Here is a 24,934-nt window from a genome sequence, read left to right as displayed (position 1 = left end):
AACGACATACTAGAGTAATGTTTTGTTCAACATCATACTTTTAGGGGAACACATCTTTGAAATTATTCTATGTTGCTTTAATGTGCTTTTTTGTGTTTGATTGCCACATGTGTATACACAACATCAAACACATGATTAGGTATTATAAAGAACTTCTTGTATATGTATAATTTAACATCAGAAAAAACATACACAAATTCATATCCACAATTGAAGCTATATTATAAAGAACTTCCCTTTGAATACTTTTATTCAGAACCAACTCAATATACTGAAAATATTTCAATAAAGTAAGTGTAGAAAGTGGAACTACGTAGACTGTTATTAATATTATTTTTATTATTAATATTATTAAAATTATTATTATTATTATGAATATTATTTTTTAATATGAATTTTATTGTTAGTTTTAATAATAATAATAATATTATTATTACTTTGATATTAATAGTACTACTACTAATATTATTATTATTAATAATATTAATATATATTTTTAGTAATAATATTAAAAATAATATTTTTAATAATAATATTTGTGTTAATAATAATAATTAGTAATATTAATAGTACTAATATTATTACTGTTAGTAGTAATTTTAATTATACTATTATTATTATTAGTAATAATGATGATAATATTCTATAACAATATAAAAAGGATTTTTTTTACACATTTTGTTTTCCAATTTTATCTTTTATAATATTAAAATATAACAAATTTAACAAATATTTATTTTAAATTGAAATTTTGAATTTTTAAAAATTTATAAAAAATTGAATTAAAGAAAATAAAGAATCCAATTTCTTATAATTTTACACTTTAAATAACTATTTTTTTTTAAATTAAAATAATTCTTCTGAATTAAAAATAAGCTACACAATAAAAAATTACATACAACAAAATTTTAAAAAATATTTGTTTTTATGATAATGCTTAATAAAAGTATATTTATAATTTAATAATATACTTTTATTTCAATAATTATTATAATAATAATGTTTTATCAAAAGAAAAGAATGCAACTATTCATCTTTTAAAAAAAAGTAATTAAATAACTTTTTCTTTTAGAAATAATAACGATTACATATATATAACTTATCCTTTAAAAATATAATATACTCCATTGTCATTATTCTTACTACGGGAACACAGGCGCGTGAGGTGGCGATCACGCGCCTGTGTATCCGCATTTCTTATTTTTTTCATTTATATATATTTATGTTTAATATTAAAATTTGAATAAATAATATTATTATTTGCACATTTATCTTAACAATATAAATTTATAGTATATTATAAATAAAAAATGACATTATCATTATTATGTAAAATTATTATACTTTGTGTGAATTGGCTTAACCAATGCAAGTAATTGATCATCATTCTAAGTGTTTTATTCTTTACAAATTTTATTTCCTAGGAATGTCACACACATTAACCACTTTTGCAATTCAAAACTGTTTATCTTCTCCCGTATTTCCACTGTCAATTTTGAAGAGACATTCTTCTTTCTATGCAACTGTTTGAAAAGTAACCACTTTTCAATTCAAAATCGTCTCCAACCTCTATTTCAATTTAAAATCGTTCCTCCACATATATTACATATTTTAGAGAAAATAAGAAATGACAACAATGTCCATAATATAATCAAATATTTATATAAGGATAAAATAGGGAAAGAATTAAGAGCTGTTAAATAGGAGAATCCCTTTATATATAGGTATATATATATAATTAAATATGTTAAAAATAATTAAATAATTATATTTTTTTATCACAATAAATCAAATGTAATATTATTTTAATAAAGAAAATTAGCAATACACATTTCAGAATCTAAAAATTAGAGTTTTTGAAGCATTGAGGAGACGGAATATATGGTGAAGTGGCGGTGATGAAATGTGAAGAGGAACAGTGGCGGTGATGAATTTTGAGGAGGCGGGAGGCATAGTGGCAGTCAAGGAAGACTCTGTGCGCTTGCATTTAGATGTTGGAAGGGTAAACAATGAAGGCGTTTGCTCACGCTGAGCATCACAGCTTGGAACTTCTAAAAACTGTTTTATTAACTTCTAAAATTATAAAATGTCCAAATAACCAAAATAAATTAATAAAACAAAATATTAAGTAAGGATAAAATAGGAAAACAATTTAGAGCAGTTAAAGTGGAGAATCCAAAATGTCCAAATAACCAAAATAAATTGATAAAACAAAATATTAAGCAAGGATAAAGTAGGAAAACAATTTAGAGCATTTAAAGTGGGAATAAGAAATGACACAATGACCATAATACAATAATAAAATTAAATATTAATATAAGGATAAAATAGGAAAAAAAATTAAGAGCAGTTAAGAGGAGAATCCCCTTTATATATAGGTATAGATAATTTAATAAATAATTTTATTTATAAAAAAACTACTTTTAATAAATTGTATATCAATTTAAATAGACACATGAACATTAATTATTTTCTCTTAATTAATAAAAAGAATTTATTGTTACAAAAAGATTATTAAACTTTAAATTAATGTTTTATTTATATATATATATATATATTAAAATTTGTAATAACATTTATAAATTTACATTATATATTAATTCAATAAAATTCTAATATTATAAATTTATAATGTAATATATTATTCGTGAGATATGGATTTGATACTGTACTTACAAAAGGTTAGAAAAGTTTCGATCTTCCCTTAAGTTATTGTCTAAGTTGTTGTTGATCTTGATTGATGATGTCGTGTGATCTTTGATCTTAAATCAGTGTGGGTGGTGTACCTACAAAAGGTTCTTTGATGTCTAAGTCAGTGCTCGGTGTGAGGCAGGTGAGTCTAATAAATATGATTTAATGTGTACTTTTGTCTTAGTTAGTAAACCTATTTATAAAATCGTAATGGTACTTTGATCTCTAAGTTAGGTTACCAAATTAACCTTTGAATTTTAGATAAAATTATGTGTCATAATTACGTTACTCATGTTGTCTTAATGAGTCTTTATGGGATATATGGAGACTATAACGATCATATCATTTTAGGGATACTCGCCTTCCAAAACCGTATATACATATACTCTTTTAAAAAAAATTGTTAAGATGAATAATAATAATAATAATAGTTACCTACACAATTTTAAAAATATTATGAAGTTTATGTTATTAGATTATATGATGTAAAATGTGTTATTTTGTGTTTATGTAGACCTTAGACACTAATAAAAAGAATTAAAAATATTTGAAAGTCCACTAGTTTGCACTTATGACGTGTGATGAATAGTTCTCCTCCTTCACCATTAATATTCTCTCCAGTTGCAGTGCGGAACCTTGTATTATTGGTTCCCTTCTTCACTTATCCTTCTTTTATAAACTTATAGGTATATTTTCTTTAAAGAAGAAATATAATAAGATTATTGTAGTTTATTTACTCTAAGATCAATTTTTTTTTAATGCATATGCTTTGTAAACTTTAAAATATTTTTTTAATTTGCTTTATGATTTGTGTAATAGAAAAAAGGATTCATTGATTATGGTACATGATGAAAGTCACCATTAATTCGTAACCAAAAATAATATATTTACTTTTATAATAATCAACGTTAACATAAGTCAACTATTCTAATTTTCTTTAATATATAGACCTCTCTTTGTCTTATGTTAATATCATGCACATAAAACAACCATGATTAGTTTATCTTTTACAATATAAATAAGAGTTAGATTTAGTTAAATTTTATTTAAATACTTGAATTTTCTTTTATATTTATCTGTAATATTAGGTAGTTCATAAAAAAATCTTTAAATAAAAATCAATTTTAGAAACAAAAATCAATAGTTTGCATTACAAGAAGCTTGCACATATGCATAAGATAAAACCATGGTTTAATCTTTGAAAGTGTAAAGCCTTGTAATATTAATTTTTGAAAATAAAAAAAGTTTAAAATAAGTTTTTATCTCAAGATTTTATTGATAAATTTAACTTCATCATCACTTTAGTCATCAAAAGTTTGTTATTATTATAAATAAGCCATGTGACTTTTTGAGATTGGACTAAAGTGACTTTCAAATATTGAAGTGACAATGTTTCTACCAAATTTATTATTTACTCTATTTACACATATATGCATACATTTACACAAAATCATAAATGGTATAAAGTATTATCATGAGTCATTTAGTTTGCTAATGATATAAAAAGTTACTTCTTTTGAACTAGCGTTACTTGATATTCAATCTCTTTGTGTGGTGATTTCAAAACTCATAATTGAACCATGATAACAAACTACGTAAAAAAAACATAAAGAAATAACTATATATACAGTAAACATGGTCATCATCATCTCTCTTCAAATTACAATCTAATTAGATAGGGATACTAATCATGAGATTCTATCATTATTACATTAATTGTATATAATTGGGTACAATATTGCATACAATAATCAATAATTACATATAATAATTATTATTTCCTTAATAATATGTGTTCCATTTAAAAAATCATTTTGGAAAGAACAACCACCAGTTTGACAATGTGTTTTATAAGTTGATAGGATGATATGATGTAATCCTTATATTTATTGTAATCAAATAAGCCAAAATAATGTGTGGTATCTAAGTTTATATCTTGTAATGCTTGCATTTCTTTTAGTTGTATTCCTTGTAGTTTTATTGTAAAATTTGAAGTAAAATCGTGTTAAGTCATATAAGGTTATGTGCTGGATTTTATTTTTTTTTCTTTAGGCCTTTTGGTGAAGCTTATATTTTTTAGGGTGACTTGCTATTTGCTATTTGATTTGAAGTTTTAAAATTCAATTTCCAATCACAGGGACCACACCTTTTAAGTCCAATAAAAAACTACTTTAATGAAAAATTCAAAGTTAATTCACTAAAAACTTTTTTATTCAATCTTAAAAAATCTATTTGTAATTTAAGATTTATATCCTAATTATATATATAATAAGACTATTTTTTTAAAATTATATTTCTATAAAACACATCATTTTTTTTAACTAAATCTAAGTAACTCTTTATATTTTTATCCCTCATATCTTCATTATAATCGGTATTATAATGTACAAAATTCATAAGATAGAAATATAAAAAATAAATTGTCTTTGATTAATTACTGGGTAAATACGGTAATCATAGTGTCCACGACTTAAATAAATACATGAATCTTAAGCGATATTTCTTATCTTTTCTGGTTTGTCTTAGTTTCACAATGAAAGCAGAAACTGGGTATTTGACATTTATCACCATATAGCAAGGACGGTGATTCCAAACCCGCGCTTTTACTTCACGCCTCCAGCCAATTGGCCATTCAAATTTTTATCAATGTTCTTCTGCCCTTCGGGAAGACTCTACCATATTTTGCTGGTGGTTATCTGTTTTTTTTTAGCCTATTTTTGACAAGTATGTTTCTTTCACATAATGAAAGACCCAAAAGTTGCAAGAATAACCTGAAAGAAAAATATTAAGAAAATAATAATTATCAAATTATATGTAATTATTGTATGTAATATTGTATCCAATTATATGTAATTAATTTAATAATGATAGAATCTCATGATTAGTATCCTACCTAATTAAATTGTAATTTGTAGAGAGAAACTCCTTTCCTTTCTATACATCAAGTGATGTAATTATATACATAAGAGAATAAAAACATCTCTTCTTCTTATTATTTTTTATCATTTTCTTAAATGGTATCAGAGCACCAATCTTGGTGTCCTGACAACCTCTCCATTTTTTTTATCCCCTAAATAAAAATCATGTCTGAAAAAGAACTCATCAGTAACGAGTCCAATAGAAACCTCGTACAAGGCTTCAGTGCCGAACAAATTCAGCAATTGGCAAAGTCTATTTACTCGCTCAACAATAACGGTAAAAGTGACACATTTGTTAGCTCTGCAGGTCTGCTTGCCCATAACTCCTCTCCTAATTATGCTTTTACGAAACCATGGATTTTGGATAGCGGAGCAACCGATCACATTGCATCTGATTCACAATTTTTCACACGCACTCCATCATCATTTATTTCAAATGTTAATTTGCCCACGTACTCAACTGCGCCCATCTCATCTACCGACACAATTAAATTATTAAATTCAATGACAAAATCACTCTCAAAGATGTTCTTTGTGTTCCTTCTTTTAATTTAAATCTCATGTCCATTAGTAACATAATCAGTTCACTAAATTGTTGTGTCGTTTTTACGGTTGCGTTTTACAGGACTTGGCTACGGGGAGGATGATTGGCTCGGGTAAACAACACGCAGACTTATACTACATGTCCCCTCTTCCACCCCTCTTCCAAAACAAGCCCACGCATCTCAAATATCGACCCCGATCCTGATTTATGGCACAAGCGCCTCGAACATCCTTCTCTCGCGTGTCTACAACTTGTATCTTCCTTACTACCTATCCCTATCATTAAAAATCTCATTACCATTCATAATAATTGTAGTATTTGTCCCAAAGCTAAACGACAAGGTTACCCTTTCCTTTAAGCACAATACAATCTCATTCTCCATTTAATCTATTGCATTGTGACATTTGGGGTCCTCATAAAACCCCAACTCATATTGGAAAACGTTTTTTTTCTCACTATAGTCGATGACTATACTAGATGTACTTGACTATTTCTCAATTTCTTATGAATCACAAATCTGAAACCCAACATCTCTTAGAGTCATTCATTACATTTGCACGTATCAATTTCAGGCATCTATTAAAACCATCCGCGTTGACAACGGACTGGAATTTATTTCAATGTATGATTTTTTTCTCAAAAAAGTATTGAATGTCAACGCACTTGCGTCTAAACACAGCACGAGCTCTCCTATTTCAATCCAATTTACCATTAGAATTTTGGGGAAAATGCGTTTTAACCGCCACATATATCATTAATCGCTTGTCATCACCTTTACTAAAAAATAAATCACCTTTTGAGCTACTATATAATCAAATCACCTTCACTTTTGGTTGCCTCTGTTACGCAAACTATTGTTGTTTCACCTAAGCAAAAATTTGATATGCGCGCCTGATAATGCATCTTCATTGGTTATCCTCACAGTCAAAAAGCATATAAATTATTTGATATAGATGTAGACACTTTTTATACAAGTCGGGATGTCATCTTCCATGAAAGTGTTTTCCCATTCTGCCAGTCACAGACACAATCCTCACCTCCATTACAAGGTATTTTACCCACTCCTGTCCAACATTCACTCGATCAACCTTCTTCTCTTACTCATCACAATGCACCTGAACCTCCATCAAACCAACCTTCTTCTCCTACTCATCACAATACAACTGAATACCCGAGAGGGAGCGGAGGGATGGGCTGAGTGGGTAGGAGAGGGAGATCGAAGGCCGGGAAGTGAAAGGGCGCGACAGCTGGGAAGGGTAGAGGGTATGAGGATGAAGGGCTAGGGTTAGGGTTAGGGTTTGACGAAGGGGGCGGAGGGTTGAAGAAGGAGTGCATGTCGAAGGGAGGAGGAGAAGGGTGGGTGTTGGTGTTGGTGTTTGGGTGGTGGTTGTTTGGGAAAGCCATCATCAGATTGGATTGAGCTCCAATTCACAATTCAATATGATGAAACGAAATGAGATTGGTGAATTCGTGAAGAAGAAGATGATAGATCGAGATTGGGATTGTGATGAGTGCATAGAGAGATCTGAAAAAGATCAAGATTGGAACTCGAATAGACTGTAAGAGAGGGAGGGAAGTGGAAAAACCCACTTCGTCAATTTCTCATTCACTTCTTAAACTAAACTTTATCATACATTTTGTATTTTTTTTGTTTTTACCATTTCAGTCATCTTATTTTTTTGCTTATACTATACCTACTTTACAAATGTTATTATAAATATTTATACAATATGTTAATATATCTATATTCATAAAATATATTTGAGTTACTTCAAGTGTTAAGTGAGCTTTTATTATTTTTATTTAAACATGTTATTAAAGCTTTCTTACGTTACATCAACATTCAAATTGTTTTAATTATTTTTTTTCTTAATATTTTATTATCTAATATACACATAATTTTTTTTCAATATTTGATTATCATAGGTATATCTCATGAGTCATCCTCAAAATTATAAACATTTTATAGGAAGTTTTATGTTTTGTTTTTTATATGTAATTTAAATAAAATTCAATATCTTTTTTTATAATGTATTTTTCAACAATAGAAATTTTAATATGATATTGATTCTTCATATGATTTTCTAAAATCTTCATATATATATATATATATTTAAACACAATACATTCATATTGGATAAACTAATTCATATAATCTTATTTTTCTTCCAAAATAACAAGAAATGAAATCATGATGACAAAACAAGATAGAGAGAGAAAAAAATATTTAGTTGACACAAAATAACAACAATCTTTTTTCAAGTTTATTTAACTTTTGGAGATCAATAACTCCAGTGCATATAAAAACAAGCATAATAAATTTATAATATGTTTCATATTTGTAGGTAAAATTTCACATGAAAAACCATGTAAAATAATTATGACATCAAGATGAGACAATCATTAGACTTAGATTGTGCATAGATAACAAACTTTTAACATTTGAAGAGTATCCTTGTGATACTTTCACATTTTTTAGACCTTGAATGAAATTTGTTTTCTCCTTTTTAGACAAAGTGTAACATGTCGGAATCAAGTGTGCATGCTTACCAACTTTACTTAGTGTAAATTCCTCCCGTATATTAATTCCAATCAAATATAAATGAGAGCATTCAAACTATATGTCATATTGTTTTCTATGTTGAGAAATATCTCAAATAAACACCATTTTTTTTTCGCATACATTGCATTTGTATAGTACTTACATCTAACATGAACCAATACAAAAGATAAGATAGAAGAATATTAAACTTTTCTTTCATATATCAATCACAATTGTCTTCTTCTTTGTTGTTTAAAAAACAACACTATTGTGTTTGACATTTTCACAAATTTCAAAACCAATTAATGAAGTAAGGCAAATGTCATCATTTTTGTGTATTATAAGTTTTTTTTTCAATCTATCATATGGGTGAAACCTTTTTACAAATCTACGATATCCAAACATTTAATATTCACACATATGACGTCTAAATTTTTTTATGAGATACTTAAAAGGATTAAAAGATTGCTAATGAAGGTTGTTTTTTCCAATTTTTTTAAAATGTGTGTGGGTCACCCCACAAGGCCACATCTATGCAAGACGAGTCAAACATATTAGCCTACAAAAGTTTCATGTAAGCCAACGATCCTAATCCATTTTTAGCATATCAAATGTGAAGTGTGTCAAAATGGGGTGAGTCAATTTGTATGGCTACCCTTATCACATTTCCTCCTATTTGCATACCATGAAAGATTTTTAGCAACACCTAGATTCACAAGCAAACACCAAACTTAAATCATTGAAAGATATCAAACAACTTTCATAGACAAAATGTCCTTTGTCACCTCCTTATTATTGTCTTAGTCATTATCATTTACCCTGTAACGTGAAGATCGACACTTGAGACATCTTTTTAACTCTTCAAACTTTTTTCTTTATAAAATATAAATATTACACTATGCATGTGCCTTTTATACTTTTTACCGATTATGTAAAACATTTTTTCCTAATAATTTCAATTGGATAGTGTATTTCCTTCTGCAACATGTCCATCAACAACCAAAATACATGTGTCTTTTATCCATTCACCCATTAATTGTCTTTAAATTCATTAACCTTATCACAATTGTTGATCGTGTGAATTTACTTGAACAAAAATACAATAAAGTCTTTACATCACTATACATATTTCATACGCATACGCTTAAGCAAAATATTGTGCTATAACATCGCAAATCATGTTTTTCAATATAACATCCATGGTTGAATTAGAAAACTACTCCATTTGACATACCTAATGATTTATCATGTCACATGCATGTTGTATTCAAAGAAATTCATCACACAAAAGATGCTCCTTATTTATTGTAACATGCAATATTTTATCATTCAAACATGTCACACAATAATATTTAAACCTTACTACATTATCACCATTATCAACGTTACATTGCATAAATTGTATGTATGAATTCTTTTACTTATTCTTGTAATCATTACTTGTACGTGTTGAATTAGTCAAACTTTTATTTATATTTATGTTTTGTACGGTAAGTCGTTTGTGTACTACCGGATGACCGAAAAGCCGACTAGTAACAATCAAATACATGATTAGACGAGAATAAACTAGGTTAAGCGCAAAACATGATTAAAGTGCAATTGGACATCCAACTGGACTCAAAAGCAGACCCATAACAGTCAGAGTCCATCCATAGTAGTATAAATAGAGGGAGAGGCACAACACTCGAGGAAGTGTGTTAAAGATCCCACATCAACTAGATATTAAGACATTTCATAATATATTTCATAATATATAGTGAGTATAAACCTCTCTTATAAACTGATTTAATGAGACTGAATTAGGCTTAAAGTTCATATCTTAATAAACTGATTTCATAAGATTGAATTAGGCTTAAAGTTCATATCTCAATACAACATAATCTTGTAATATCATTCTAGTCTTTTCTAAGAACACTTTGATTGAACAAAATCCAAACATGGCTATTTTTATGTTGATATGGCTATTTTTATGTTGATATTGATGGTAGTTTTAACTTCTAATTTTTCATTCAGTCTTTTATAAAATATGATATTTTACTAAATAGATGCAATTTTACGAATTAATTACCGTAATTGGTAAAAAAGTCCTATCAAATACCTATTCCATAATTAGGTTTTATCTGGTTGAATATGAAAGAGGTCTGGAGTTATGATGCCTTAGACTTGGTGGTGGTTCATCATCTCTCCTTTTCTTGACTATGAGGAGGTGGTGGTGTCTTACCATCTCTTGACTTAGTGGTGCCATACTACCCATTATGTAGAAATTGAGGATTACATTCAATTGACATGGTTGGTGTCACTGTCACCACCGTCTTCTGTTCAAGGAGCCACCATGTTGGCTTTCAACTTTTTAAGAGTGATCTTGAATTTCGTGGTATTGCTACTTCTAGTATCATGCATTTATGAAAAACTAAAGTTTTTCTGTGTGTATATGTAATAAAACGTGGTACAAATGACAGACACTCAAATTAATGTATAATGTAAACCTAAATTTTAACTAATTTTATCTGGTTTATTCAGCTAATTCATAGAAACTTTAACGGTTTTACTGATAATAAATTTGCATCTCTGAAAAACAAGAGTAACTTCAGTTTTATATATGAAAATTATGGGACAAGTGCTGGGTCCCAAAAAGTGTTCACCACACCTACAGATGCTTCGGTGGTTAATTTAATGCTTGATTCATTTTAGTATATGTATTTTATAATATGCTTGTTAATCTTCCACCTTGACCTGGTGTGTTTGTTCTTGTGCATATAAATAAGAGCAGGAACAGTATTTTGAGGACAAAACAGCCTCATGATTCATGAATGAGACCACAAAGGGTCAATGAGTCTTCTAAGGTTTGAACTTTGAAAACAATCTTGCTAAAAAAAAGTGTACATACAGAGGGATAGCATTTTCAAAATCATGTGCCTAAGAAAAGGGTAAAGTCGTGAAATAGTTCACAAAGGGTCAATGGTCTTCTAAGGTTTGAACTACGAACACGGACTTGTTTGAAATATATATATATATATACATATATATGTGTGTGTGTGTATAGAGGGATTTCAAAATCATGTGGCTAAGAGATAACCTTGTTCATACTGATGCAAGGAGTTGCTGAAGACTACCCAATCAGCTAATACTCTGACCAGTTACCAAGTTTATAGTGCGGGCGGCTACTAATGAATTGAAGACATGGCAAAGCCTTGGTTCACTAAGGGGTGCAGTACACGTCACTACGCACTTATGAAACTCAGAGTAAGCCAGCTTCTATAAATTGCAACCTCATTACTTGTAACTCTCCAAGTTCCACTAGCTAGTGCTCTCTCTTTGTGTATGTTCCCTGTGGCTGTGGTCTCCTTTTAGCCTTTGAATCTTCAAGTTTTCAGTTAATCTCAATCTCTTTTTTGAGTTTGTTCTCAAGGTAATCTTCTTTGGTGTGGTTTTTCTTGGTCACACTGCTGTGTGCTAGCTGATTCTAGTTATCTGTGGAACTTGTCTGTGCCATGCCATCTTGGCTTTGGTGCTGTGTGTCTCAGATTGAATATGATTTAGTTGAGACAGTAGAGTTTTCTAGAATCTGCCTTTTCTTTTGTTTTATCTTAGTGAGTACTTCTAGAGTAAACTGATATAAAAAGATTTTAAAATGGTATGTTGTCACATGAAGTGTGCAAATTCGGTGATGGATTTTTAGAATTAGCAGACCCAGTTAAACTACCTTGAATCCAATTTTAAGCACTGATTTGAATATAGTTTGTTTGTTATCTAGAACTGTCAAAACAAAAGATGCAGCTTGAAATTGTTTCAGTGGTTTGGATAAAGAGTGAGTCTATTTTTCATTGTATGATTCATGGATTCACAATCTTGCCACTCTATAGGAAATCTCCACCAAAAGTTTTCCTATTAAGCATAGGTGGAGCCACCTGTACAGTTGTGCAAGTTTGTGAATTTTAGACAATGTATAGGCTTGTGATTCAACAATTCTGCAGCTATTTCTAGAATCTAGATGTGGTATTAGTGTTCAACTTCTCAAATTTTTTATTTTATTAGAACTTCCTTTTGGACTTTTATCATTTTTTCATTTATTGTGCAGTTTAGTCCATGTCAGTCTCAGCCAGTCCAGCGCCACTATTAGGGGATCGACTGTGTGAGAATGGATTTGAATGTGTTAAAATTCTCCGAGCCACCAATGATGCACATGGAGGAGTCATTGTGGACTTAAAGGAGGCTATGGACTCTGAAGTTTTTGCTACTTTGCTTAGATCTTCACTTTTACATTGGAAAAAACAGGTGAAGATTATCATCTAAAGCCTAAAATGGTACTTTCTTGCATTAAGCTCTCATCTGAAAAGGTTTATCCACTTTGTGATGCCTATTTCCACTTGTAATAGTTGGCCACTTTCTTTCTTTAGGTGCAATAGATAGTTTAGTTGACAGGGTTGACTGATATCATATGTTTGCCTAGAGAGCACCTCTTTACACGAGTCAAAATTTGAAGCCAATGTAGTTCTTCTAAGGGATTCTGTTGACCATACACCTTAAAACCAACCATTAAATAATACAATATGAAGTGAGCTGATTAATGTGCAAACACACGCTTCAACTCAAGATGAATCTTCTCTTTGGATGAATGCTTTTATCCAAAAAAAGACAAAAAAAACATACTTTTCATGCACATTGTAATTTTCTTACCTAAAATTTATTCAGTCATAAAAATGTAAACCTCTGACCTGTAGTTGGCCTTTATTTAAGTTTGGTATGCATTTCAGGGAAAAGATGGTGTTTGGATCAAGTTACCTATTGAGCTTGTTAATCTTGTCGAAACTGCTGTTAAGGTAATTTCCCCCTATTTTCTTAAGGTTTTGTTGTAAACTACTTTTGATTCCCCATCATGCATACAACATCTCAGGTTCAATACTAAGATTTTTTTATTTATTATAATGTAAAATAGGACAAACCCTTCATAACAAAATTTTACCTTTGATCTAATATTCTCTATTCTCTTATCTGCAATGCATCGGGTGTGTTAGCCTTATTTAGCCCAATTCTAATTCAAAGCATCTTGTGTCAAATTTTGTCATTTGGGGTAGCTACTAGAGTAAGATCTAATATAAATGTGCTTTGTGTTATGCTACTGGCAGGAGGGTTTTTGGTACCACCATGCAGAACCAAACTATCTAATGCTAGTTTACTGGATTCCCAAAACTGGCTGCACAATACCTCCAAATGCTTCCCATTGTGTAGGAGTTGGCGCTATTGTCTTGAATGATAAGAAAGAGGTCTGAAACGAGATCAAAGAATGATTATGTAGATCAACTTTTTTGTTACAAATAATCAACCTTGTTTCATGCCAGCATTCTATTCCTTTTTCTTTGTTTGTTACCTTTGTTTTGGGTGTGGTGGGCTTGTAGGTGCTTGTGGTCCAGGAAAAAAGAGGTGGATTCCATGGGATTGGTGTTTGGAAAATACCCACTGGAGTGGTTGATGCAGTATGCACACTTTTTAAGACAAAATCCATCTATTCTTCAGAATAATTTTATTTTGTTAGCAAATTGAAACTTGGATTGGTACCTGCAGGGTGAGGAGATTTTTGAAGCAGCTATTAGAGAAGTGAAAGAAGAGACAGGAGTAAGTATCAGTACAAAATTGAATTCCTATATATGTTGTAGAATGTTAGTATTATTGCATTTTAGTCATGTCTATAATTTTGGTCTGTTTTACTCTTGTTCAGATTGATACAGAATTTGTGGAAGTACTAGCATTCAGGTATGAATTTTCTAATTTGTGAAGAAAAGTCTTGTTAATACTTTTTCAGGAGATATTTCATATAGATCCATGGATTTGGAAAAGAAATCCCCTACCATAAAGAATTTACTGAGTTATATTGCATTTAAGTTGATGGGAAACACTAAGGACACTTGTTTTCTGTTTCTGTTCTAATCATTAAGTTGGATTTGGAATCTAACATCCTAACAAACTTAAGTCATAATAAAAGAAATTGAAATTTTCCAACATCTCTTCACCTGACTCTCTTTCTTCCTTTATAATTTTTCTTTTGACATTCGCATGTTTATGATTTTCAGACACACACACAATTCATTCTTTGGAAAATCAGATCTATCTTTTGTTTGCATGCTGCGTCCTCTTTCTTCCGACATCAAAAAGCAAGATCTGGAAATTGAGGCAGCTCAGGTATTTTTATTTGACTGTGCCAAATCATGTTTTTTTTTCTCTTCTGCATTTCCTACTGTAAACACCTCAAAACTCCAATTCTACAAGCACTGCCAAAATATTAACAGAAAACACATGTTTAGGACAAAAAAACTTGTGAACAACCACTTCACTTGATTAGTGTGACACATTATATGACCATTATCTACATAATAAACATGTTCAAACATTCATTTATGAACATACTCCATTGGTTCCAATGAATGTTGTAGTTTCTGTAAGTACGCAGTCTATTTTGGTGTTCTACAACACTAACTTTCCACACCATTGACATATAATTCATTGGTATTGCATGTTTACCTCATCACCCTAGTGCTATTGTGACCATATTTGAATCTGTGTTGCTGATGCTAAAATTTTCTTTGCTGTGGTTTGAATTTTCTGACAAAGTGGATGCCGTTCGAGGAATTTGCTGACCAACCTTTCAATCAGATGCACGAACCCTTCAAGTACATGATAGAATTATGCTTGGCAAAGATGGAAAATGTGTATGATGGATTCTCTCCAAGGCCTGTCTCATCATATTTCGTGGAGGAGTTGAATTGTCTGTATTTGAACAGCCATGACCTCGACAAGACTTCTTAAGTTTTCCAAATCAACCTTTGTCATCCATGAAAGTTGATTTTGATATTTCTTTCTTGTATAAAATGTTGGAATTCCTGCATCAGCATTTTCTAATTATTAAATTAAATTTTAATTATCAAGATTAATGGTATTTTAACCATTGATGATTAGTTGTTTGAAGTTGTATGTGTCATCTATTATGGATTAGTCTTTCATCTTATGCTTAAATGAAGAGTCTCTGTTGTTCTTGGTTGATGATTATTAAACTGTTGTCCTTTTTTTATAATTTCCTGTTAGAAAATTGAGTGGTCATAAGGCATAGAAGTATTTTCAAAATAAACCAAATTAAATTAAATTAAATTCTCTTATATTTGTGATTTAATTCAAGTAATTGATTTAGGGTTTTGGTTGGTTAATTGATTTCACTCATACCAGTAGAAAATCAGAACTCGAGAATTTTGCAATCTGAATTTGTTATCTTGTTTGGAAATAAAAAATTGTGAATATTTTTGTACTTTTAATACGTAAAAAAATCCATCAAACAAAACATGACTCCATTGTTACATTTTTTTTTTCAAAACAAACATTTTAAAAAATTTATATCTTTATTATTTCAAATTTTCATAACAGTCAAAGAAATATAAAATTTGAAACTCATCTATCTGTTATCACATGTGCTATGAAACTCCATTGTTTACCATAGAGTTACTGCATTGGAAGATGAGTTTTAAGAACTCTGAAAAGGAAAAGAAATAAAAAAAAATGACAAATGTGAACAGTTTAACAATTTGTCTGCATTGAGAGTCATGGAAGCTTATTGCAATTTGTTTACTACTTCAATATCATAATGACAAATGTTCTGCCATGTGCCATTATATCTGATATGCAAAAGGGTGACAAATCTAGAACCTTGTTACACACCTCATGTATATCTGAACTTGGTATCTACAAAAATGGATCAAGAAAAAACTCATTTTCTTCTAAACCTTTCCCAGCACTTACTCAAATGGAAAACCAAATGTTTTCAACAAAGTTTCTTGTAGTTCTTATTACCCTTTGCTTACATCTATCCAATTATGCCTTCAAAGCTTCAGGGGATGATGTCACTCCAAATGTGAATACCCCAACACCATGTCTCACTTGCTCCAAATGTGAATACCCTTGTCAACAAGAGCCTCCACCACCACCAACACCACCACCACCACCTTCATGTGCTCCACCACCACCTTATGGTTACTCTATATATGGAGCACCTCCTCCCCTAAAAGAGAAAAACCCTAGCAACTGCCCTCCTCCTCCTCCTTCTCCTCCTGCAGGTGTTGAGTGCTGCACTCCTGCACCTCCTTATAATTTTGCTCCTCCAAATCCCTACACTCCTGTGCCCTATGGTGAAGGCCAACGCTCTGCTTTAATGCTTCTGCAAGTTCTGGTGCCACTCATGATGCTTTTTTCCTCCTTTATTTTTCTCTTCTGAATTTGGTTGGTGTTCATTTGTTTATCATGCTCAAGTCTAGGAGAAGAAGTAGTCGTCACTTTCAATTGGATATCATCTGCAATAATATCATACATGTCAATTCATATAAATTTGTGCTGTAATATTCAACTTTTTGTTGCAGCTCCAAATTAGTTATGTTTTTTCAAGATAAATACTTAGAATTATTGTTACAAATGTGGTTGATTGGGATAGATTACCATAAATACTTTGAATCTTTAATGAAGTTCAATGTTTCCTCACAAGTCAAAATCTTTAAACACAGTCAGGAATACAAAGTATTTTTTCTATTCATAAAAAATGGATCAATAGAGTTACATTCTGTTTCTACTGTCTATAACAAAGATTATAATCGATTTTTTTTCCATATAAACATAAATAATTTTTATAATATTTGTTTCTCTAATATTAAAATTATTTTATTATAATAAAAACATATATTTTAATGCTGTTATTTTATTTTTAAATTGTATTTGATTAATTAATTAAATTAACTAAATTATATAAAAGAAATTACAACATTATATTCAATTATTTTATAAAAAAATTCAAAATATTACACCCATTAAAAAAAAAAAACACAACTAAACATCAAAAATTACTTTTAAAACTTGTAAATTAAAAATCACGACTAAACATAAAAAAATTACTTTTAAAACTTGAAAATTAAACAACATTGAAAAACTCCTACCTTCTAAAGTCTTGCTGAAACTTGTGCATTAAATCATGAATCCTTAAAATATTTAAAAAGAAAAAACCGTGTTAGTAAAAATGATTTAATTTTTCTTTTAAATCGAAGACGTTAGCGTGTAAAAAATGAACAAAAACTATATGAAATTCTACTATGAAGCATGATTTTAGATGAAATAAACACTATTATAATAATAATAATAAAAACTAATTTAAAAGTTAATTTTTTTAATTTATAAAATAGTGTCTAATTTAATTATTATAATAATTTTTTTTTTCTAAAATTAATGTCTAATTTAGTTATTATAATAATTATTTTTTTTCTAAAATTAGTTTTTATTGTATAATTTAAAAAAAATCAAAAATTAAATTATATTATTTATCTATTTTGAAGTGGTGTTTTTAAATAGTTTATATTCAAATTTTAAAATTGGATATTTTTTATAAATTTGAATGAGAATTAGAGGTTTTTGTAAATTTGTGGAAAAGATGTGGTTTAGTTGGTGGGAGAAAGAAGAGCATGATTGTCCGGAGCTAGGCCACCGAATGCAATTAATAACGTTTGGAAAGGACCACTTCTTCACACAATTCAACTCTTCTTTCTCTCTCTTCTTCAAAATCACTTTTCATCTTTACTATATCAAAAAAAATGGTCATTTTTTTATTAAATATCATTTATTAACCCTAAACCAATAAATTACCATCCTTATAACTTGATAAGGATGTAAGAGTTTTACATAGATCTTCAATGGTCTCAATATTCACAATAAATTTTAAGTAACACGAAATGAGAAAAGACATAAATTTAACCACAATTAATTAAATATATAATGGAGATCAATATATAATGCAATAAACTGAAATTTCATAAAATATAAATTAATATATACACACAACTAAAATCATAAAATAAAAATTAATTTTTAGAAAAAAAATAATTAGTTGTTATAGTAACTAAATTATAGATATTTTAGAGATTAAAATAATTTTGATTTTTAAAATAATTTCTATTATTATTAAATAATTTTTAAATTGGTATTTAATTAGTAACTAAAGTTTTTCCTATTTAATTATTATAATTAAAGAAGATATTAATATTATCAAATTGTTGAACTAGATAATTCAAAATTAAATTTAATATAATCACGGTCGATACTCACTCCTTTATTATTTACATAAAGCAAATCAAATCATAGAGATAATTGATAAAAAATAATTAAGGTCCACTCAATGTTAAATACATAACAAAATAAAATTAACTTTAAAGTTTCAAATACAAACTTTCCAAAATATAAACAATACAATTTATTAACAATTGAGACACCCCAAATCCAATATCAATACATTAAAAGAAATCAGTAAAAACAATATTAATTTAAGTAAAGTTACATGCCACAATGATAAATGTTAGAATTAAACTCACATGATCTTATGAAACATATAACATATAATTTTGTAATAATTCCATCAATTAGGAATAGGTTTTCATTTGAAATCATGAAAAAATAATACCAAACTCATATAAGTGGGTGCAGAGAGAAACTTTTTCATATAAGAAGTTCATATAGATTATGTGTAAAATAATAAGTGCTTTTTGAAAGTTTAAATTTGAAAGAGTTATTCTTACAAGCAATTTAAATTTGACGAAAGTTTAAATTTGAAACACAATAACCACAAGCCACTGCTACAACCAAACACAATAAAGACAAAAAAGCTTGCATGGCCAAAGGATTTCCACAACATTGCATACATAACAACAAAACTTCAGCTCTACAACGTTTGGTATTAAAAATCTATACAACGTTTGGTGTCGGTTTAACTCTTTGCTTCACTCAATCACATTGATTTCATCAAATCTTATTAAACAAAAAACTACAAGCCCTCAACGGTAACAAATTAGTTTTTTAAAAAATATAATTTAAGTCAAACTATTTACACATTAAAAAACTAAATCAATAGAAGAAACTTACATTAAGAAAAACACAAACTTAGTTGAAGAAACGGAAGTTAAAAGTTCAAACACTGATTTATCAGAAACAATCTACATTATCATCCAAATCTATAATGATAAACATTGAACACCTTCATCATTCATTGGACAAAATTAAACAAATGTTACATTATAACATTCAGAACAAGGTATCAATTTCCATTCTCTCACCACCAAAATTACAACATTATCAAATACAATAATAATAATAATAATAATAATAATAATAATCAAATAAAAATATTAAAACACACACAAAAAAGAGAGAAAAAAAGGAGAATCACTTCGAATCCCCTTAATTCCTACCTTCAAAAACAAAAGAGAAGAAAAAAAACCCTAAAAGCCCTCTTTTTTTAAAACAACAGGGTCACATCACAGCACTAACGGTAACCCAAAAACCAAACCCAAGGCAATAACAACATTACCAAAGCTTCTGCCTTCAGGTATAACGGCGCCGTTACTATCGTCAGCGGTGTCATCGGCGGCGTCCCCGGGGGAGTCCGCCGGCGCGTCGGAATTCGAATCCGCAGCAGGTGCGTCAGCAGCCTTTTTCTTCTTCTTCTTCCCCTTCGCCGGCGCAGGAGCGTCAGCGGCAGAAGGCTCCGGCGCGGGAGCCGGAGCCAGTGCCTGACCCTTGAACAACTCCTTAGGGAGAAGGACCTTATTGATAGCGAAAACCGCGAGAGGCTGTTGATCGATTATGGTGTCGGTGATCTTCGCCGTGGTGAGCCTCGTATTGAGAGTGACATCTTCACCGTCGTTTTGCACTGTGAAGTCGAATTTGTTAGCTCCGTCGGTGGCCAAGGTGTTCTGAAGTCCATTGTTTGATTTTAGGGTGGCAAGGGATTGGTACACCGGCACGCCATGGAATTCGAGAAGCGCGAGTTTGCCAGAAGCTGTTAGGTTTTTGAATTTGGGAAGGAAAGCTTTGAAGGCGTCGTCGAGGGGGCAGAAAACGGTTAATCCACCACCGAGGTTGTCGTTGAAGGTGGTAAGCGCGTCGCCAAAGGAAGAAAGAGTGTCGGCGAAGACTTTGCAACCGTGTTTGGACATAATGCTGGTGAGGTTTTGCTGCGTGGGTGCCGGTGCAGGGGCTTCCGCTGCAGCCGAGGGGAGAATTTTGCTGATCTGGATTACGGAGATGTTGTAAGGCATTTCTTCCACGGATTTCACGAAGGTGGAGGTCAGGGTTCCATCGTTGTTTTCGGCGCCGAATCCGACCTTACCACCGTGGAGGTCGGTGATGTTGACGAAGCCAGCGGAGCCCGGGGCAGTGCCGGTGGCCTGGTACATGGTGGCGGCGAGGGCTGTGCCGTTTGTGATCTGGTGGAGCTTCTTGGCACCGAAGTAGTCGAGGAGGACATGGAGGGAGAGGATGTTTTTGATGGTGTAGATGGAAGGGTGCTTGGAGAGGAGTTCGTCCATGGCGGCGTTGTCGACGGCACAGACGGTGATGGTGGTTCTTCCGTTGATTTCGGGGGCGAGATGCGTGAGGGTGAGGTAGTGGTTGAAGGTGGAGAACTCCGGGTGCTGCGCGAGGATGCGCGTGATGTTGTGCGCTTGGGAGAGGGTTGCGAGGAGGAGGACCGCCGCCGCGAGCACCGGCATCATTGCCGGACGGAGGTGATGGTGCATTGTGAAGTGTGAGAATCTGAGATCTGGCGGCGTCAGATAAACAGAGTGGAGTGAAGAGTGGAGAGTGAAGCAGAGAGAAGGAGAGAGACAGAGACACAGAGGTACTAATAAGAATAGTGGAGAGAATAGGGCATCGAGTTTCAGATTATTACGGTTTCTGCCATTCTTTCACAAACAGTAGTAACAAACTCTGTCTAATTTTACCAATTTTTTTTGTAGAAATATAAATGGTTGTTTTAAAAAATGAATAATAGATTCTCTGAAGCTAATTTTATCTCCACTCAAAACACTATAAGATCTAATCCCTTGGATTGACTAATTTACCATACAAATGAAGAAGGGACAACGTAATCAATGGTTCTGATTTTGTTCAAGAGAAAAGATAGGAAATGATCTATTTTGGAAGAGAAAAGATAGGAAATGATCTATTTTACACGTTTTCTTATTTAGTTTATTTCACCTTTTATATTTTTTTTTAAAAAAAGAGAAAGGTTCATGAAATTTGTGATTTTATTTTTGCTTTACTTCTTAAATTTAAATGTAGTTTATATAAAAAAAATTAAAAGTTTTGATTTGTTTTAACCTAAAATTTTCAACTTTTTATTATTTGTTTGTTTTTATTTTTAAACATGTTATTTATTATTTAAATCACACGCGCGTGTATTGCGAGTAATATATACAGAAGGTGATGTGCGTGTACTGGTGAGGTTCTAGAAGATTCTGTTGAATTGGAGTAAAGGAAGAGGCCGAGGCAGCATGTCACGCGACTTCAGCAGTTCTTTATTCGCTGGAGAAAGAAAAACAATAACTATTCATTACTTTTGTGTTTTTATTTTAATTACTATTCTTCCTCATTAATATTTGTAACATCTGTATTATAAAGACAACAACATTTTTAGGTATGTAATTTATCTTTTTAACAAACCATTTATATTAACTAACACTTTCCTATAATATTTACATCATGTTAACATTTTTTATAATCTAAAACAATAACTTCATTGAAGATCACTCTTCCCATTTTTAATTAGGTCAACATTTTATATATAATATTTTAATTCTGAACATTTTATGATTTTAGTCATGGAGACATATAAGAAACTAATATCATGTGAATAAATTTTAAGTTATGAATAACCTAAAATTATAAAATTATGATATTTTTAACGTTCCATTAAAATTGAAAAATTAAAATATATATTATAATATTTGATAGATTTAATATATATTTAAAACTTAAATAGTACCTTTATAATATAAACATAAATTTAAGTGAAAAGAGACATTTATAAGATAGAAGGTAGAACATATGAAACAGCACACAGAATCATAATCAGTGGCTGTAAAGCTGAAAATCCGCACTTTTTGGGAGTGTTTTTGTAAAGTGAATATGATAGAATAAGAGTACTTGCAGCTTATAGCGCAATCATGACCGTTTAAAATACTCCACGTTGACCAACAAAACAAGATTATGCATGGATGAATATCAGCCGTGGATGCTGGAATGGCAGCGATCGTAGATAAAGCAAATGAGGAAGGCAATATTGAAAGGTGAAAGTAGAAGAATAATGACGGGTGGGGGTACTAAACATAGTTGGGGGAACGGTGCAGGAGGTGCCACGTGGACGGTGGATGGAGTGGAGCATGTGATGTTGCAAAAACATGCACCACCGACAACCTCTTTTGTGTGTATTGTTAGTTTTTATTTAAGGTTTAGTTTTGGTGGGAAGCTTGATTTGTGGTTGTGTTCTTTCTTCTTAATAATTCCAAAGTATTGTTTGTGTTCTCAAGAGAAGAAGGACCATTGCTTGTGTTTCAAGAAAAAAAAATCAAATGGGATAAGCTAAATAAATTATATCACAATATATAATATTTATAAAAAAAAGTAAATGTAATATGTAACTTTTTAATTAGGTAAAATTAATATGTTATTTTTTTCATTTTACAATATGGCTTATGTATCTTATAATTTAAATTTGAATTTATTGAATAGTATAAAAGTCCTTTTTTTATATTAAAAAAAAACTCATAAAATAAGAATAGTTTCTCATTTATATATATTTACTAAAACTATTAATTAATGTATTTTTTTAACAAATATAGTCTTAAGTTGGAGATTGCAATTTAAAACAAGTTGTATGGATCAAATACCAACATCTATAATGACTATACATATTTTAAGTCAAACTGAACTCCAAAAGTTAACCGATGTAAAATAAATATTAGGCATAGTTTTCACAAAGTCTATTAGAAATTTATTTATACTTTGAATAAACAAGCATAATGTTGTATTGTTTTTTTTTTCCTTTGTAAAAGGATCATGCCTGTTTGGCTGGCAAATGCAATATAAGATTATAAAATTGTTACTTGTTATAAGTGTGTTGTTGTGATGTTGATATGTAGATTTGGGCAAAAGTACAAGATTCTGTATTTAAAACATGTCTCATCCATGACTTTCTCTTGCTCTGCAGATGGTAGGGACACAACAACATAACTGTGATTTTGGAGTTGTTAATGAAGCAATTTTACTGAAAATGTTGAAAATGAGCATTGATTTGAGTGCTGTAATCCAATGAAGGAACACAGATCTTGCATTGAAAATGTCAGAAAATGTATATTTTTATCATATTCTTCCTTCACAATGCCACAAAAGATTGTGTTCTACGTTTCCTGGGTGGCTTCATGAGGATGTTACTTCAGCATTTGGTGCAATGTAACCTAAAATCATATTCTAATTTGGAAAAACAGCACCATGTGATATCGTGCTTTAAAGCTTCATCTCAAGGGAATAAGAAAGCTTTTCATTTTCGTGTATTCACTTCTTATCTACACCTAAACTCAAAGAGTAATAGATAAAATAAAACACATGAGTGTTTATTTTTCATAAATTCTACCTAACCCTATTGAATTTAGTTAAATTTTAGTTGTAATTAAGTTACATACAATTTAATTGGAACTGATATAATTTCTTATATTCTGTGTTAAGAGATTATGTATATTAATTTCGGACTTAACTGGATGTTTAATTTTGATATTTAATTTTACTTGCAACAATTATATAGTCTATTTTAAAATAACTATTTTAAAAAAATTAACGAAAATCAAATTGAGAACTTTTTAAAAAAAAAAATATACTTTCCAAAATTTACTATGACTAACCCAAATCAATTAATAAGATTAAAGGTGAATTAGTTAGATTAAATCTTACAAAGAAATGCGAAACACAACTTAAACCAATATTTTTTTATTCACTTAGGTAATTGGGTAGTTTTCGAGAGGTTATAGAGAGAAGTTATAGAGAGAGGGAAAGGTAGGGTTGTCTCTGATACTTCGTTTTTCTTCACTAATATTCCGTCTGGTCATGAAGAAAAGGAGCTTTGGAATATTTTTCAAAGATGGGGTAGAGTTCTGAATGTTTTTATACCCAAAAAACTTAATTATAGAAAACAACGCTTTGGGTTTGTGAGGTTCCAAGGGGTGAGGAATGTTTGTGAGTTAAAAAGAAGGTTGGATGCTATTAGGATTGGGTTATGGAAATTACGTGTGAACATAGCCAGATACCGTAAGAAAGAACAGCCAAAGGAAGCGCGTAATCAAAACCGGAGGGTGGAGGGCTCTAAAAAAGTTTGGAGCCAGAAGGAGATGCACCGTT

General features: G+C 30.4%; 2 protein-coding genes across 5 annotated transcripts; one reads left to right on the top strand and one right to left on the bottom strand.

Annotated features, from left to right (window-relative positions):
• Window positions 1-11,730: 11,730 nt before the first annotated feature.
• Window positions 11,731-15,741, top strand: LOC137831360 (nudix hydrolase 2). Of its 4 annotated transcripts, none has more exons than XM_068639004.2 (9): window positions 11,731-11,938; window positions 12,774-12,970; window positions 13,450-13,515; window positions 13,822-13,959; window positions 14,092-14,169; window positions 14,258-14,308; window positions 14,412-14,446; window positions 14,764-14,872; window positions 15,302-15,741. In XM_068639004.2, exons 2-9 carry the CDS (start codon window positions 12,782-12,784, stop codon window positions 15,494-15,496), a joined length of 861 nt encoding a protein of 286 aa, XP_068495105.1. In that variant the 5' UTR covers window positions 11,731-11,938; window positions 12,774-12,781; the 3' UTR covers window positions 15,497-15,741. The 4 variants fall into 4 exon arrangements, with proteins under 4 accessions (XP_068495105.1, XP_068495104.1, XP_068495103.1 ...); XM_068639003.1 differs by lacking the exon at window positions 11,731-11,938 and adding an exon at window positions 11,985-12,104 and having other exon boundaries at window positions 12,779-12,970; XM_068639002.1 differs by lacking the exon at window positions 11,731-11,938 and adding an exon at window positions 11,985-12,104.
• Window positions 15,742-19,785: 4,044 nt separating this feature from the next.
• FLA1 (FASCICLIN-like arabinogalactan 1) lies at window positions 19,786-21,392 on the bottom strand. The gene has a single exon (XM_068639000.2). The coding sequence runs from the start codon at window positions 21,280-21,282 to the stop codon at window positions 20,020-20,022; it is 1,263 nt and encodes a 420-aa protein (XP_068495101.1). The 5' UTR covers window positions 21,283-21,392; the 3' UTR covers window positions 19,786-20,019.
• Window positions 21,393-24,934: the final 3,542 nt, after the last annotated feature.

Source organism: Phaseolus vulgaris, chromosome 6 (assembly GCF_051622355.1).
Source record: "Phaseolus vulgaris cultivar YP4 chromosome 6, ASM5162235v1, whole genome shotgun sequence".
Lineage (NCBI taxonomy): Eukaryota > Viridiplantae > Streptophyta > Magnoliopsida > Fabales > Fabaceae > Phaseolus > Phaseolus vulgaris.
The sequence above is the reverse complement of the archived record's forward strand: the minus strand, read 5'-3'. Positions and strand labels throughout refer to the sequence as shown.

Excerpts from the sequence above, each read along its gene's own strand:
- FLA1 (XM_068639000.2), bottom strand. The coding sequence starts at position 21,282 with ATGCACCATCACCTCCGTCCGGCAATGATGCCGGTGCTCGCGGCGGCG.
- LOC137831360 (XM_068639004.2), top strand. The coding sequence starts at position 12,782 with ATGTCAGTCTCAGCCAGTCCAGCGCCACTATTAGGGGATCGACTGTGT. Across the intron at positions 12,971-13,449 it reads TTTTACATTGGAAAAAACAG|GGAAAAGATGGTGTTTGGAT; the intron begins GTGAAGATTATC and ends TATGCATTTCAG. Across the intron at positions 14,873-15,301 it reads TGGAAATTGAGGCAGCTCAG|TGGATGCCGTTCGAGGAATT; the intron begins GTATTTTTATTT and ends TTTCTGACAAAG.